Raw genomic sequence first — 18031 nt, 5'->3', positions numbered from 1 at the left:
CCTCGCATGACATCCGGACCGCGAAAGCATCGGCACCACGTCAAGCGCTGCTACATTGTCTATGGTAGGGAGAGCCTGCAGTTACTGCCGCTAGACACAGGCCTCTCCAACCACGCTGTGCATTCGGATTGCGGACGCTTGGGCCAGCATTTCCGAGGAGGTCACCAGTTGTTATTTCAGGAAATGCGGGATATCTAATGCGCTCGATGGTCGCCTTATGAGAAAAATGTCGCCTTATAGGTAAAGCTCTGTCTGGCAGCTGCTGCCACCAGTGTGGCTCATGAGATACTTGCTCTTCCCAAGCAACCTCTCGGGACGAATCATTAATTTAATTGCCACCTGTCGCGGCGGTCAGATTGCTCACAATCCAGTGGGAAGGTCGTGATGGCACCACAAGGTCATGTGACCGAGGTGGCTCACCTAGGTTCGCGAGAGCGCTCATTTCCTCCAGCCACTCTGGCTGCGAGGCTTCAAGTGGTCGGCAACACTGGACAGTTTCTTGTGACAGGGGGTTCTAACATTCTTACGTTAAAAATAAACTACATTGAAAATGAAACTTTAATTGTCTAACTGCAATCAAGACGACTCAGAGTGCTTTAAGCATCGCGGATTGCTGTGAAGCCTAGCTGTGAAACTTTGTCTTTCCTTCGGATAGCTTTCATGCTTTGGCATTCAGCTCTTTCGTCTCTTGAGAGAGCCAGCCAGTATCCTGTCTAAACATTCTACCGCCTACTTCTATTGTGCATTCCATAATTATAGCTGTCGGACAGATGGGATGGATGGAGAAAATATTTAGCTTTCATGCTTTGGTGTTTCTTAATCAGATCTCGTTTCCTGAGAAAGCTAGCCAGTATCCTGTCTAAAGATTCTACCACCTGCTTCTATTGCTTCAACATTACTGCTGTTGCCCTCATGTAAAGCGGAATATCTGTTCTGCAGCGAGATCCTGAATTCCTCTAACATCCCTCATACTGCTAACTCGTTGACGTGCTCCTGCCTCACTAGTTTCTTCCGTTCCCTCCACAAGTCTATGCTAATTCACGGTCTTGCCATCCTCCGGTCTCTGCATCTCACTCTGGTGAGCACCTCCCACCCTGCATGATGTGCGCACATTATGAAGTCTGTTTCATTTTTGTCTCATCATTCGTGCTCTTTCATGTGCACTTCCAGTTCTCCTGTTTGTGCAAAAAGGTATCCATGATCGCAAAATTATTTTATTATGCAGACTTCACTAATAAATCTCCCCTTGAATTCCTAGAAATTATGTCATATTCACCCACTGCCTACGTTTTGCCTACCTTGGCATTGAAGTCGCTGAGCAGTACAGTGTACTGTGCTTTTCCTTTACTCATTGGCGATTCTGCATTTCAGTAACGCTTTCTACTATCTAGTCATTTTGACTAGATGTAGGCATGTGGGTCTATACAACCTTCAACAGTCTGTACTTTTACAGTAATTGCCACCTTCTTGTTAATACTGTAGAATTCTTCTATGCTGCTAGCTGCAAGGAGCTCGTGTCGCAGAAAATCTCGTGTTGTCGGTGTCAGCAGCGTTGTCCGTGAGGGAAAAATCCCCAGAGAGGCAACCTAGGAGGTGAATGCGCCACCTAGATCACATAACCTTGTGGCGTCATCACAGCCTGCCCACCAGATTGTGAGCAAACCATGCACCATGGCAGGTGGCAGTTGTATTGATGATTGAACGCGAGGGATTGCTTGGGAAGAGCAAGCTGGGTTGCAGAAGCCCCACCGGTGGCAGCACCTGCCATCACAGGGCAGCTGCTCATCGCTTAACCACCGCACCACTGTGACAGGAGTGGTACGAGGACTCCCAGGGATCTATTATGAACGTAAAGCAGAGAAAGACCAATGCCACATATAAGGGCATTAACGCTATCGTGTCATACCCTTAAGGCAGAGCTTAAGTGTCCCCTCAGGTTTTGTAGCGTGAGCTACCCTGGCCGGGTTGAGCAGTTTCGCTTGGCTCCTGGAGAGCCATGCTGCGCATGCACGAGGAGCAAGTGACATCACTACGCACACAGCTGGCGTGCGTCGCCACACGCACTCTCCTTCCTTTCTTTAAAATGATCGGAGTGTAAAACGTTGACAACGCCAATGAACACAATGAATGCCGATGGCGCCGCATTTCTGGCACTACCTTGTCAATTCCTGCAACCCACAGCCCACATGTCTCTCTCATCACCCCACATACCTATAAGCATCATTCAGGTGTCCACTGAGGTGTCCACTGAGTGTAAAATGTTGTCAACGCCAACGCCAATGAACACAATGAACCCTGGGCCTATGGCTTCAGCCTGTGTTTCTGGCACGGTACAACGTTGTCAATACCAAGGCATGCAGCGTACACCTGTGACTATGGCCACTTAACTTAAAAGCACGGTTGAGGTGTCCACTCTTCCAAGAGGGCAGTGATGTGCCTTCCCTCTGGTTCAGGTGTCCACTGAGATGTAGACACCTCGCCCTCACCTCACACTATGTATATAAATGGCATAGCAGAGCTAAGCCACTGCCAAATTTATCTTTTTGATCGGGGTAGAGAGTTGCAGCAGAACTGGGTTACGAACTGTGGTCCTGTCTGTACATCTGTGCTGTCGGTGCATCATTAATGTTCAAAATATCTTTACCGTGCCCCAAGGAAAGCCACCAAGTATAACATTTGTTGACGTTGGTGGCACTCTGAGAAACCTTGGTTCACTTGCTCCTTGTGATTTGATTTCAAAACTGCTTCTCAAAGTGAAACTATGGCATAGACCTGTGTTGACCACAGAAGAATTATGAAACACTTGTGATGTACTATTGAAAATTGAATGTCCGTTTTCTCTTTAAGCTGCGCCCAGGAATACATTGTATCTGGGGCCCAAAATGAGATGGGGGAAGATGTCACTGCTCTCCTGCAGTCACTTGAGTCCGCACTTCTTACACGTGCCTTAATTTCTTGTACCAATGATTTGGTTCGCTGGGCCGACCGTTCTGGGAAAAATTTTGTGATTTTTCTCAAACTATAATGATCTGGAGTCTCAAATATTGCGTGCCTTGTCAGAGTCAGCTTTATCAGTTTTTTTCTGGTCATATAAAAGATACATTTCTCTTTGACCATTCTGTCTTCATAGTTGTATGTGGAACGTAAATTAAGCGGGTCATTGGCAGACAGAAAAAGAAAAAATTTAAGACCAGTTTCATGAGATTGGAGTTTTACTGCAAGGATTCTGTGTGTCTGATGTGTTCTTTGCCAGATTTGAGCAGTAATGTTCTGCAGTAACAGTTTGAATGCCTGCCCTTGTTCATGAGCAAGAAGTGTCATGTAAGGCTGTTTGACTTGGGGAGCTATAATGCAAGGTGCTCCAATCCGTATAGATGCCATTTGCTGAAGCTCTTGTCCCTGTTCCATTTCAAAACAGTGTTAATGTAGGCATCGGTGAGCAAGAGTTAAATATTAGAAGTGCGTTGTTTGGCAGGCTGTTTTACTATATTCATTGTGCTACGCTGCTTTGTTCTGTGTCGCTTGTATTTGCAATGCTTTTGTAGCCAATTGTCACAGCTTTAGAATTCTCTTAGGGAGCTTAAATTGGGGCTTACTGGAATGCGTTGGTGCTCTCTGCAGATTCGCCACCTTCTATAGACCTTTGCAGGCATTGCCATATTGTCACTTAGTGGTGTCTGCAGTCCGGCGAACAGGAAAACAGCGAGAATGTCTTCGAAACGAAACTTTTTATTGGGCTGACTTGCGCCCGCAAAGAACTGAATTACTCGGCGGAGGCGTAGCAGCAAGCGTGCTCGGCGGTCGTCGAACAGAATGCCCGCCGCTCTCGGCCGTGCTCTTTTTAAAGCTGATAGCAAGCTTTCGAGATGAAGCGTGGAAAGTTACTAGAACACCCTGGTATACCGTAGAGTCGGCTCCGCCTGGATACGATCAATCAAGATAAATCTAGGCGCGTTGTCGCCAAGATAAATCTAGGCGCGTCGCTGACAATCTCGGCAGGTTTTCACATAATGTGCGACATCGGCAGACACTCGTGGCCAGTAATACTTGTCTTGAATTCGGCGGAGGGTGCAAGAAAACCCCAGATGTCCAGCTGTCGGCTCATCATGTGAAACCTGAAGAACTTCTCCGCGCAGACTTGCAGGTACAACTAGGAGGTAGGCTGTTTTATTCGCTGCAAAGCTCTTCACGAGGACATCATTCTGTAAACAGAAAGAAGACAATCGTCTCTTGAACGAGGCAGGGGGTGAAGAAACCTTGCCTTCCAAGCACTCGATGAGGCATTTTAGGTCGGGGTCCAAGCGTTGCTGTTGTGCAAAAGAGCTGGAGCTGATGGGTCCCAGGAAGGTGTCCTCATCGTCGTCCGGCTGCGGTGCATTTACAGAGGCTCGTGACAGGCAGTCGGCATCAGAGTGCTTGCGTCCAGACTTGTAAACGACTGTGACGTCAAATTCCTGGAGGCGCAGGCTCCATCGAGCGAGGCGGCCAGAGGAATCCTTCAAACTGGCAAGCCAGCACAGCGCGTGGTGATCGCTAACCACCTTGAATGGTTGTCCGTACAGGTAGGGACGGAATTTCAACGTAGCCCAGATGATGGCAAGGCACTCCTTCTCGGTTGTCGAATAATTAGCATTGGCTTTGGACAGGGAGCGGCTAGCGTATGCGATGACTTTCTCCACTCCGTCAGTTTTCTGAACAAGGACAGTGCCTAGGCCCACACTACTTGCGTTGGTATGAATTTCAGTCTTGGCGTTTTCATCAAAGTGCGCAAGGATCGGTGGGGACTGCAAATGACGCTGAAGTTCCTTGAAGGCTTCCACTTGCGGCGCTTCCCATTTAAACGGCACGTCTGCCTTTGTCAGGTGGGTCAGTGGCTCGGCGATGTGCGAAAAGTTCTTGACAATTCGTCGGTAATACGCGCACAGTCCGAGGGATCTGCGCACAGCTTTCTTATCGGACGGTGGCGGAAACATTGCGATAGCAGCTGTTTTCTGCGGGTCTGAGCGTACTTTCTCTTTGCTAACGATGTGGCCTAGAAAGAGCAGCTCTTCATAGGCAAAGTGGCACTTCTCTGCTTTCAAGGTTAGGCTGGATCTAGTATTGTTTGAAGCCTTTTTAGGTGCTCCTCAAAGTTCGAGGCAAAGACAACGACGTCATCTAAATATACCAGACAAATCTGCCACTTCAGGCCTGCCAGTACTGTATCCATTACTCACTGAAATGTCGCTGTAGCGGAACAGAGACCAAATGGCATCACCTTGAACTCGAAGAGACCATCTGGATTGATGAATGCGGTCTTCTCGCAATCTCTTTCATCGACCTCAATTTGCCAGTAGCCGCTCTTCAGGTCTATCGATGAGAAATACTTAGCGTTGCAGAGCCGGTCCAGTGTGTCGTCGATGTGGGGGAGGGGGTAGACGTCCTTCTTTGTGATGTTGTTCAAGCAGCGGTAATCAACGCAGAATCGAAGTCTGCCGTCTTTCTTTCTCACTAGAACAACCGGTATGGCCCAGGGGCTCTTTGAAGCTTGGATGACGTCGTCGCGAAGCATTTTTTTCGCTTGGTCCAGGATGGCTTGTCGTTCTCGCGGCGACACTCGGTAGGGGCTTTGGCGGAGAGGTCGGGCGTGCTGGTCAGTTATAATGCGATGCTTGGCAATCGGCATTTGTTGGACCTTTGGCGATGATGAGAAGCACTCGCTGTAGCTGCGAAGGAGATTGCGGATCTGGTCTTGTCTGTTCCCAGGCAGGGCTGGGTTTATGGCGAAAGTGGGCGAGTTCTGTTGGTCAGGTAAATCTTCTACAGATGGGTCAGAGAGGGCGAAGAAGTCTTGTACGTCGGATATTTTGTCGAGGAAAGCAATCATCGTTCCTCTGTTAACGTGCCAGTATTTTTCGCTGAAGTTAATCAGCAGTACTTCGGCTTGCCCTTTGCAGAAACGTGCGATGCCGATTCCTCAGTCGAGAAGCAACTGCATGTTCCCCTCAATAATGGCTTAAGTGTTATTCGCTTCTGTGGCGCCTACGGTGACGATGAAGCTTGAGCAGGGTGGGACACTCATTTGTTCGTTCCTCCAGGACACTAAGTGCAACGTGATGTTTCGTAGTCCTCATCGACAGGATGGCCTCGTCCGTGGAGTGTGATCAGCTTGTATCGCAGGTCGATGATCGCCTGATGCTCATTAAGGAAATCAATGCCCAAGATCACTTGGCGGGAACATTGCCGTAGCACTACAAAGGTCACAGGATAGGTATGTCCCTTGAGAGTCACTCGCGCTATGCATCGTCCTGATGGCATAATGAGGTGGCCCCCTGCGGTGCGAATTTGTGGTCCGTCCCAAGCGGTCGTTACTTTCCTCAGCTGCGCAGCGAATGGTCCATTCATTACCGAATAATCGGCTCCTGTGTCGGCTAGAGCGGTGACATTCCGGCCGTCGATAACCACTTCTAAGTCAGATGTCTTGGCTCTGGTGTTGTACGTCATCCTCGGCGTTGGGTCACGGCTCCGTCGGGTATGTGAATTGTGGGCGTGGCATGTGGTCGAAGCTTTTTTTGATGATGGTGTCGTTTTGAAGGCGGATCGCGTCGGGGTCGAAGCTGTTGTTGTATGCGGTGTCGGCGTAGTGGGTGCGACGTCTTCATACGGTGTGGTCACTGGAGGACTGTCGTCGTTTCCTCGGCAAGCAACCTGACCTCCACAGGTTGCTTTGTTTAGTTTTCCCTGTGGGGGCTAGGGGACCTTTCTCGGAGAGCCGCGGCGTAGGTGCGGCCCAGTGATGCAAGACGTGCGGTGGACGGAGACGGGGAGCGGGAAACACGGCTTGGCGACGCGTACTCCCCTGTGTGCAGGTAGTTGTCGATTTCCCGTACCCGGCATGGCCACAATGGAAACAGAGTGGACGGTTGTCAGGTGTCCTCCACTGGTTGCATTTCCTAGTTCCGTTGCCTAGTTCCGCTGCTTCGCTCGTAAGGTGGGTGGGCAGGAGCTAGGGGTCGTCGTTCTTGTAGAGCTGGAGCCTGTCGAAGAGGGCTTGGGCGGTCTCGTCGGAGCGCAGGACTGCGTAGTGTGGCGGCATAGTTCATGGCTTCAACTTCCGTTGGTGTCGTCTGTGATGGGAAGCCAAGTGCATGCTGTACTTCACGGATGATGTCTGTGAGCAATGCCACCTGAGTCTGCTGCATTTGGTATGGTAGCAGCCGACAAAGCTCTTCACGAACAATTTCGCGTATCAAATCTCGCAGCTTATCCCCACTTGAAGCGGTCGAATGTAGTGACGAGTCTTGGCGTCAAGGGTCTTTTCAGTGGTGGAAGCTTCAACTAAAGACTCGGCGACGGTTTTTGGTGGCTCTTGGATAAAACCGCCGAACAGTTGCTCCTTTACCCACGCATCAGAAAGTTGAGCTTCTTTTCCTCAGTCATGTCAGGGTTGGAGCGCCTGAAAAGGCGTTTCATTTCTTCCACATACGCAGTCACGGTCTCGTTTGGGAGCTGAATTTGTGACTGCAGCAGTACTTCCGCTGTTTCTTTCTGTACGACGCTAGTGAACGTGCCCACTAACTGCTTCTTAAAGGTCGCCCAGGTCGTGAGGGAAGATTCGTGGTTTTCAAACCACATTCTCGCGGTGCCATCCAATGCAAAATAAACATTTCATAGCTTAGTGCTGTTGTCCCAGGCGTTCAGCGCTGCCACACGGTCGTACATGTCCAGCCAGTCTTCTACATCCTCGTGTGATTCTCCACAGAAAGACGGAGGCTTACGGGGCTGGCGAAGCACGGCGGGCGTTGGCTGTGCACCAGGTTCCAATGGGAGAGGCATAGCTGGATAGCAGGTCAACACCTCCACCAGATGTCACGTAGTGGTGACTGAAGTTCGGCGAACATTAAAACAGCAAGAATGTCTTCGAAACGAAACTCTTTATTTGGGCTGACTTGTGCCCGCAAAGAACTGAATCACTCGGCATCGGTGTAGCAACAAGCGTGCTGGGCGGTCGTCAAACAGAATGCCCGCTGCTCTCGGCCGAGCTCTTTTTAAAGCTGATAGCGAACTTTCGAGATAAAGCTTGAAGAGTTACTAGAACACTCTGGAACACCGTAGAGTCGGCTCCGCCTGGATGCTATCAATCGAGATAAATCTAGGGAGGTCTTCCATCACAAACAAAGCTATAAAGTGGGGTGCCGGTAGCTTTGAAGAGTGAACAAACAAGCACTACAAACATTCGTGGCAATATTGTTCACTGGACTGCCGTGAGCACCTCGCACTAGCACAGTGGAAGCAGCGACGGAGCCGGTTTTAGACAGTCTAGAGAGGAGGCCTTCTGACAAATCCCTCGCACGATGCAAAGGTCTATACTGTGTGCTCCATAAATCATAAGCAATGACACTCTTGTTTTACAAAGGTAGGAAATGCATTAGTGAAAAACCAAGGATGTCTGAATTCGGAAGCGTAGCTAATGTCAGATTTGACGGACATTCTCAATGTGTAGGCTCCTGCATTAACTGACTGGTTCTTGCCTTTCAGGGGCCTTTACCGTGGAGCCAGGTCCAGGCGCCAAGATCCTCAGCAAGATCAGAAAAGGCAACCTTTTGTCCATAGTTGCGTCCCGGCTGGCTCACATCTCTGCTTCATGCAAGTTTGATGGATGGCTTATCAACATCAAGTGTGGGATGGTTAGTGCCATTTGTAACTGTCACTTGCTTCCTGGCAATGCAGAAGGTAATTAAGGATTGAGATGCGTAGTATTTATCATTTCGACGAGTATGATTGTTAATGTTGCTGGGTGTATCTTTTATTCTCTGTTGTATTAGCCACAAAGGATGTCTGTTTTTGACATTGACAATTATGTACATAGTTGTTTTTGTCCATGGAACGTCCTAGTGCTCTTGGCTTTCAAGGATGATTGTTCTCGCACACTCTTCTTCACTGGAGTGCAGTTTTTGGTGTGTTGATGACCACTTGTCAGCACAACAGAAATAGAGAGCTCTCTGGAAGCTTGGGCGCATTTTTGAGGCACCAGCCGATTACCAGGTATGTGTTAAGGTCAAATGCCTTCAGCACTTAAGGCCCTTAAGTGCCCATCATAACTAGTGTTACTGCACACTAAGTTTCGAGGCCACTTAGCAGTCATGTGCTTGATGAGCATAAAGCAGACTGAGATGAATTCTATCGTGGCGCCTGTTTCCAGGACGAGACCTGTGGCCCTTTTCTCTTGGAGTTCCTCAGGGCCGTAACCACGGAAACTCACCGCTCTGTGCCCGGCTCACTGGTCATCTGGCACGACAGTGTGCTGCTGGACGGCAGGCTGGACTGGCAGAGCGAGCTCAACGAGAAGAATGCGTGCTTCTTCGACCTCTGCGACGGCATCTTTCTCAGATACGGCTGGACCGAAGGGATGTTGCAGAAGTCTGCGGGCCACGCTGGCAACCGCAAGACCGACGTCTATGTCGGCATCGATGTGTTTGCACACAAGACAAAGCACTTTGGTGGCAGTGAGGCAGTCAAGGTGAGTGCAGCTCAGCCAGTCGTCTCATTTGACTGACTCGGGATCAGAACTGGGGTCAAGGGGTTCACTTAACAGAGACACCAGTAGACTAGTGTCTAGTGTAGTGACTAGTGTAGTGTCTAGTGCAGTAGACTAGTGTCTAGTGACTAGTGTAAGAGCACTGTGCATGCTCTTATATTTGCAGTGGGGGAAGTGAATTGCAGAAAAAAAATTGAGGTGCAAAAACAAACTACACAGCCAGCACTTGTAGACTGTGAGGAAAGTACATCACAATAGTGGTGCTCCTGTTTTTGTTTCGGAATTGATCTTTGCTATTTCTGCAAATTCAAAAAAGTGCATGGCCTCTATAGTAAGTAGAAATAAGGCAACCTCTTTCACAAACCTCACATTTGCATTCAATGTTCTGGTGATGTGCTCACCACAAGGGATGACTGTGGCAGCCTGCCTTGGTGACTCAAATTTTGTTTCAGGAAGTTGAAGTAGCTCGCAAGCATGGTTTGTCGTCAGCCATTTTTGCTGCTGGCTGGGTGTACAAGAACCAAGACAAGGTTGAGTCTGCAGCCTGTCAGCGCCGGTAAGTTGTGCTGAAGGTCTCGGTTTCCTGCGCTTAGTGTGGAACGTGCACTGCTAAGTGTGATCCATAGCTAAGTGCCAGTTGTGGAATCACTTTTGAAGTTGAGACTAAACCCTACTGCTAGGCGAGTTGCTGGATAGTTTGGTCTCGTATTTCGTGCAGAAGTTGCATGCTGTCTTCAGTTTTATTTATTGCCTATGTGTACTTAATTACGCTACAGTTATGATAAACAGTAGCCCAATACATTATTACGTTTTATGCTACATGCTGACGATGCTGCTCGATCGGCTCACGAGACAACCAACACTGTCCGCATACCACTGACAATACCACTGACCGTACACGCAGCAAGGCACCTTCAACTGCTCGCCCGAAACCTGACTATAACATCGTGGTCTGCCCCTGGAGGTTGGACACCCCGCTCGCATCACTTCAACCTCTTGCTCCAACATCATATACCATTCGGCCTCCCCCGCAGTGATACTACGCTCTTGTGCCGCCTGTGGCTGGGAGTGGCGTTCACAAACGCCTATTCCCATCTCATCTCAATGGCTGACTCTCCTGCGTGTGGCCAGTGTGGTTGTGACGAGACGATCAGCCACCTCCTCTGTGACTGCCCTCGTTTTGAGCGAGAGCGCGGTTGCCTAGTTGCTTCTCTGCTCCGCTTGGACTCGCGTCCTTTAACAGAGTCTAACGTTCTGGGGCCTTGGACGCAACCTTCCAGACAACGGAAAGCGGTGAAAGCGCTCCTGAATTTCCTAAGGGACTCGGGGTTGCATTCCCGACTATAATCTAAGTTTTCTGTGCGCGCCCTCTGTCCCTGTGACATAATGGTCGATGGACACTTGACAGACTCATTTCTTTGCCGCTCTTTTTCCTTTTTTCCCCTTTGTTCCCCTCCCCAAGTGTAGGGTAGCCAACTGGGCATCGCCTGGTTAACCTCCCTGCCTTTCCGTCCTTTTCTCTCTCTCTCTCTCTATGCTACATTTGGTTGTAGCATCTGCTTGCTTGTATTGTTTATAACAAATTAAATTGTGCTATAACTTCAAACCAGCGAAGCTAAGTTTCAGTGAAAAACATTGTTAGTGCCGCATGTGTTTAGGAACGTGAGACTGCATGAGGCAGCAGAATAACCGTGAGGCTTCTACAAGACTTGTTAGGTATTTTTTATCTCATGATGGTTTATTTTTATTCTTGCACTGTGTTGCAACCTTTGCAGGTTCTGGGACTGCCTACAATGCTGCTGTCCCGAGTGGTGTATTCGGACACTGCCGCTCCGAACCAGTTTCTGTCAGGGATTTGGAGAAAAACTCTTTGAGGCAGGACAGGTCAGCCATTTTCTTTGCATCTTTTAACTACATTAAAGGGACAGTCTTCTGTCGGAGACGAACATTTGAATACTGGCTTATTATTGTAGATTTTCTCTTATGATGATAGCAGCACGGGCAAAACTGGGAAGTTTTTGCAGGATTATTCTGAAGGTTGGGCCAGAGCTGGCAGTTGCACCTTGTTCTGTTAAAACATCGCGGCTGTCCAGGCTACCGAGCTGCGACGCCTCAATTTGATAGGCTAATACACTTTATATATAAGCCTGAGGGCAAAACAATATCATTTTTGTTATTCTTTTCTGGAAGAAGAAACTCCAGACTTGGTCTAATTTCTTTGTCTTGCAGCTTGTGGCCATTTTTTTGCATAGCTTAACCCTGTGTTCTCGTCATCACTTCTAATGTTTTCAAAAAGGCAGGCTGCCGCTATGCTGCCATTGGCAGTGCCACGAGCTATGAACAAACAGTGTAGAACTTTTTCAGTTTTAGCCTCGCTCCCAGTGCGCCGAACACCGCCATGTTGCTTTCCTCCTCTCTGGCTGGTTCGGAAAGGCGGTGTCCATGCGTCCCGTGCGTTCTCTGCGGTTCTCCGTGTTTACTGTATACGGTTGCTTAGCAGTAGTAGCCCGATTTGGGTGTATGTGCGATTAAAGCTGAAACGAGGTGTTCGGGAAACCACTGCGCAGTCGTCTGCTGTTCAAACAACTACAGGAAGTGAAGGCGGCTTGAAGCGGAGCAGTGTGAAGAACACAGAGAGCCATGGCGGCAGTGCGGTTGCAGGCTGTTTCAGCTACACATACCGTACACGCGAGCACCTACTGCTGATGTCGCTAAGATATGTGTCGTCTGTGACCCTTGCAAAATGAAAACATACGTAATAATTTGGGTAAATGATGCAGCAGCACTGCGGGTTACGTGAAACATTTCTGTTATAACTGCCGATACTGGCGAATGATTATTAACGACAACGGCACTGTAAACATAGCTATTTGACAGTACTCGAAAGCCATGATGCATTACACAAATGCCACAGCTGTTTGCTTGCAGTAAATATCCGATAAACCAGCAGGACTTAAAAAACTGAAGGCCGCCGCTTTGACGTGTCCACCTTGCATCGTGACACCCCGTGCTTCGACCAAATACTATTTTCAGCTGATGCCATAATGCAAAGTGCCGATTGTTTAAAAAAAATGTGCCTATTAGGGACGTGCAATGAGCAGGCACGTAGTGCCAACCCGACCACACGCACGTGCTTTCTCGCTCTTTCGGCATTAATCAGCGGCCGCATCTGAGACGGACCAAGCAGGTATGCCCCTCAGGAACTGTCACAGCAGGTGCACCGGTTTCGAGTGTATAAATTACATTGCGTTCGAAGGCCAGATGCCTCTCTACTACATCTTTTTCCCAGTTTAGTGACATGTCAGACGACGCGAAGCTCCACATCCAGTTTCCTCTGTTCCTGCGACAGTTTGCTTCGATGCACGGCGCCGACGGATGCGCTGACGTTCCGAAGAGCGCTGCCACACACTCGCACGTTCACACTAAGAGTGGACCACCCTACATTTGCATTCTTCAACAATTATTTTACCCTTAGCACAAAGTAATCAAGAAATCAAGTAATCAGTATACCCTTTAAAAAGGAAATGGACATTCAATTTTCAATAGTACATCACAAGCGTTTCACAATTCTTCTCTGGTCACACAACACAGGTCTACGCCATAGTTTAACTTTGAGAAGTAGTTTTCAAATCAAATGACAAGGAGGAAATGAACCAAGGTTTCTCAGAGTGCCACCAACGTCACCAAATGTTATACCTGGTGGCTTTCCTTGGCGTACAGTAAAGATATATTGAACATTAATGATGTAGCGACAGCACAGGAGTACAGACAGGAGCACAACTCGTAACCCAGCCGCTGCAATTCTCCACCCCGATCAAAAAAATCTGAGCGGACACTTATGCTCCTTAAGGGTTAATGCCCACATATGCGGCACTGGTCATTCTCTAGATAACACTCTACATAACATTCACAGATCCCTGGGAGTCCTCATACCACTCTTGGCACAGTGGTGCAGTGGTTAAGCGATGAGCAGCTGCCCTGTGATGGCAGGTGCTGCCCCCACTGGTGCTACTGCAACTCAGGTTGCTCTTCCCAAGCAATCCGTCGCGTCCAATCATCAATATAACTGCCACCTGGCGTGGTGCATGGTTTGCTCACAATCTGGTGGGCAGGCAGTGATGATGCCACATGGTTATGTGATCTAGGTGGAGCATTCACCTTTTAGGTTGCCTCCCTGGGGACTTTTCCCTCACAGACAACGCTGCTGACGCCGACAACGCGAGATTTTCTGCGACATGAGCTCCTTAAAGGGGTTGTGAAAAGAAAATGAAGCTGCCCGATTTTAATTTTTGCTGCTTCCATAAACATTAGACATGCTAATTCCGAAATATTCCGACTCAATATTGAGTCTGCATTTAATAAAGCCCGTTCGAAATTGCTGCCTTTTTGAGCTCATGAAACGACCATGCGCCGCCGCCGGCTTGCACACGCACTACTCGACTACGTCATTTTAAGATATTCAGAAACGTAGAGATATCTTCAACTTTCGTTTGCCCTAAAATAATAGCTTTATGAGAAATTCAGAAAGTGAAAAAAGGTTTTCCAATTATTTGCACGCGTAATTGCACTCAGTTAAACTGCAGCGCGTGGTCATACATCAATCACTGACCTGGGACAAGTTTCGGTTTCGGTTCTGCTTCTCCATCCTCCTTGGCTTCAGTATCAGCGGCTCGACATAGCCTTGCTTACGTGAACCTATCTAGGTGGTGTTCCTTGACAGCGGTGGTTTGAGTCAGAGAATCGAGCTGAGCAAGGCCAGCCCATCTCGAGGACTCTCTCTTTACATGAACTCGATACGAACGAGTCAGCTATCGCGGCGCGCATCGGCTCCGCGCTTCTGTTCTTTGCTGCAGAAAAATATATTCAAGAAGCGTGAAGAGGGTTAGGCATAATTTCCAGATGGGGCTGCGAGTCAACCCACCCCTTGCGATAGAGATGAAGACTAGAGTCCACGACCGGGTTCGGAGGTTCACGGTCGGGGCTCCCGCAGGCAGAGGTGTCGCGGTCTCTCGGCATGACTGCTACTTGCCGGGCGCGCGACGTGCCGTTGCGAGCGGCGTAACAACGACTGACAGCAGCTCGCCGCCTGCGCCCAACCGATGTCAATGACAGGCCGCACGCGGCGCGTCGCACTGACAAGGGGCAGAATGCGAGCGCGCAGAGCGCCAGCATCATAATGACGTGGGACGCGTTTCTCGGGGCCGGCCTGTCAGCCTGGATGCCGGCCGCCGGCGTCAGAAAAACACGCTAGTATTATTTTTTCACGCTCATAACAAGCACTGGAATAGATGAATGCCAAAAATGAATCATTTTTGAGGATCGTTGGCTGATGCCGAGTTGCTGGCAGTATTCAATCCGGCGATACAAGCAAATTTCATCCACTGACCGCTTTATTTACTGCCTGGTCGCCGCTCGAATAGCTGGCATTTGCTAGCTCCGCTGGCGTCGCGGAAATCGTGCATATCTTTATTTTATTATGGGACAGGTTCACAGTTAAAGGGGTGACGAGAGTAGTACCTTTTACAGCGCTGACCAGTTCCGAAGCTCCCTCAGCTGCGGTATCGATAGTATCGATGCAAAACCAGGTAGCGACGACCAGGGCCGCCGGCAAGCCTCGATCGCAGTTTCATCGCCCGGCGCATCCGCAGGCGGCGTCGTTGCCGAAAGCTCGGCATGCTGCCACTGCTCGAATATAACAGGCAGCCTTTCTGATAGTATGGCGCTGTTTTCTCTTTTCTGGTGCGAATGTGAAATACAGCGAGGCTGCAGGCCGGGCGGCAAACCTGGATCCCGTCCGCTGGCGTCATAAAAAAGAGCTAAATATTTTTCTTCATGTAAATAATAAACTTTGGGAGCAAGAAGTGTGGAAAATAGATCATTTTTGAGGATCGTTGTACAATGCCGAGTTGCTGGTAGAAGCAGCAACTTTCTTGCCACAACCGCCGCTCAGCTGCCCGCGGCCGTTGCGGTCCGGCTTGCGCGCCTGGCGTCCGCTATATAGCTCCGCTGCCGAGCGCACCGCAACAATGACCATATGTTTTGTTGTGAGACGATGCTGTTGACAGTAAAGCGATGCCAAAAGCAGGCATTTTATCATAACCCAGGCTACTTCCGAAGCGCTGTCCACCGCGACTTCGGTGCGAAACAGGCCTAGCGACGACCAGGGCAGCCAGAGAGCATTGCAGTTCGTCGCCCGGCGCGCCCGCGTCCAGCGCCGTTGCCGAAAGCGCGCTACGTGGGCAGGCATGCTTTGTGGCCGCCCGAGTACAGCCGGCAGTCTTTCTGATAACATCGCTATTTTGTCTTTTCTGGTGCGAACTTCAGTAGCCAAGCAGCGCGCAGGCGCTGGTGTGCGGTGGCAGTGTTACACCGGATGTGGGCCGGGCATGAGTCAAGTGGCGCAAAGATGCTTGCCGCTCCGTGTCCCTGCTTGCTGTAGGCGGCAGTTCGCAAGCGGCGACTGGTGCGGCGCGCCGTCCATGTTTTCGCACATGTGTCAGATTGAGATAGGGTGTCTAATTGAGAGCTAGCAGACTCCATTCTGAGCAGACGACGGTGCCACATTCGAGTCATTATGCGTGCTGTAACCTCGGTCAACTATGGCTAAACAGGCCTCGCTAATCCGCCATGTTGTGTTGACGACAGAAGCCTCTGATTGGCTTCTTAAAGGGGTAGAGACATCAAATTCCAAGGTTGTACAAAAGACTGCCATACGTTTCCTTTGTAAGTGAGGACCATAAGAGCGAAGTATTAAATTTAAGGGAGGTCTAGAACATATTTTAATTTCATTTTAAAGTTTGTGAAAATGCTCACTCTTGAAGTCTGAGCCATCGCTAGTGCATCAGTGTGACGTAGAAACAGAGAAGACAACACAACCAAGTATTTCCTACGTCATTGCACAGTTTTCTGACGTACGGGACCAAGTTTTGCGGTTTCGCGGCCTAGCAACCTTGGTTACGAGTGCTCACGAGTCTCTTTTTTTTTTTTTTCTGCACGCTCGCGAGTGCGATGGTGCCACAGGCGATGTCGTTGCCGAAAGATCCACTTTTGCAGAGGCATATTGCCCGTGCTCTAATGTAGGAAGCATTCTCTAGTATCATGGATGTTATGTATTTTCTTGTGCGAACGTGAAGTACGCCGAGCATGCCGGCCGGCCGGCCAGCCGGTCTGCCGGCGTCATAAAAAGGAGCTAAAGTGTGTTCTTGGCGTAAATAATAAACCCTGGGATAAGAAAAGGTGAAAAATGTGTCATTTTTGAGGATCGCTGACGAATACTGAGTGCTGGCAAAGGTAACGACTGTGATACGAGCAAACTTTTTGCCACAACCGCCTCGCAGCTGCCGCTGGCCCGACGTTGCGGTCCGGCTCGCCTCGCTGCTGAAGACGTCGTGGAGATTTACCATACTATTATTTTATTGTGAGATGATGCTGTTGACAGTAAAGCGGTGTGTAGAGTAGGCCTTTTATTATAGCGCAGGCGACTGCCGAAGCGCCGGCCGCTGCGACTTCGATGCGGAAGAGGCAATAGGCCTAGCGACGACCACGGTAGGCAGCAGAAGAGCTCGTCGCCCGAGCGCCCGCGAGCGATGCCGTTGCCGAAAGCTCGAAACATAAGCAGGCATGCTTTGTCGCTGCTCGAGCAGTCTTTCTGAGGGACTGCTGTGCGGCGGCGAAGTGCGACACCGGTTGCGGGCGGAGCTTGGGTAGAGCGGCGCAGCGATGCTCACCGCTCCGTGTCCCTGCTTGCAGTGGGGCGGCAGTTCGCAAGCGACGATCAGTGCGGCGCGTCGGCCAAGTGGCCATATGGCTTGATGAATGTGCTGCGCGTGCATTATTTGTCTAAATAATGATTGCACTTCGCGCTCTGAGCTCGCTACTTGTTTTTGGTCGGCGAATGTTTCCGCTCGGCCACCGATATGCCCAAGGCACGTCGGCCAACGGGTCTCGTTTTGGTCGGCGGCGTTGTCACACTAGGACGACGCTTGGTCGTTGGGGCGTCGTCGTCGTCGTCGGTGCAGTGTGACTGGCTAGTCGGGGAACGACCAGGTTGTCCGACGCGACCGTAGGCGTCGCTGTCGCGTCGACCTCGGGGTCCCGTCCTAGTGTGAACGCGCCTGAACTGCGCGCTGGTCCCTGGCTGCCATAGTCGTCACTAGGCCTAGGTGGTCTCGCTTCCGCGCAGTTGACGGCGCTTTGGAAGTCGACTGTGCTATAATAAAAGGCCTACTATTCACATCGCTTTAGTGCGAACTCGTCCCATAATAGAAGATAAGTTCGATTTCCACGACGCCTTCATCAACGGAGCTAACAGACGAGCAGCGCGCACGAAGAAGCAGCGTCGAGCTGTCGGGATGGGACAACGTCGGCGTGAGGTCGGCGCTGTTGTCGGCAGAGTGTGACACACGGGTCGGCCGACGGCTGCTATCTCGGCGACGCGACGGCGATGCGCTCGTCAGGCGACGACCGGTGCTCGGTCGGCGTCTGCGCAGTGTGACAGACGCGCCGACGGCACGA

General features: G+C 50.1%; 2 protein-coding genes across 5 annotated transcripts in view; one reads left to right on the top strand and one right to left on the bottom strand.

The window, feature by feature from the left end:
* The window catches only part of LOC149347008 (uncharacterized), a 318847-nt gene that overhangs the window by 133727 nt on the left and 167089 nt on the right, over positions 1 to 18031 (bottom strand). The gene's annotated exons all lie outside the window — the stretch shown is intronic.
* LOC149347012 (cytosolic endo-beta-N-acetylglucosaminidase-like) overlaps positions 1 to 18031 on the top strand; it is a 218180-nt gene that overhangs the window by 108152 nt on the left and 91997 nt on the right. Inside the window, exons 3-5 of the mRNA XM_089586810.1 lie at positions 8518 to 8666; positions 9182 to 9499; positions 9970 to 10073. Coding sequence (XP_089442936.1) covers positions 8518 to 8666; positions 9182 to 9499; positions 9970 to 10073 — 571 coding nt within the window. The remainder of the gene's footprint in view (positions 1 to 8517; positions 8667 to 9181; positions 9500 to 9969; positions 10074 to 18031) is intronic.

The sequence above is a fragment of the Amblyomma mixtum genome, chromosome 4 (genome assembly GCF_055824585.1).
Source record: "Amblyomma mixtum isolate Tamu chromosome 4, ASM5582458v1, whole genome shotgun sequence".
Taxonomy (NCBI): domain Eukaryota; kingdom Metazoa; phylum Arthropoda; class Arachnida; order Ixodida; family Ixodidae; genus Amblyomma; species Amblyomma mixtum.
This window is presented reverse-complemented; position numbering and strand designations above follow the sequence as displayed.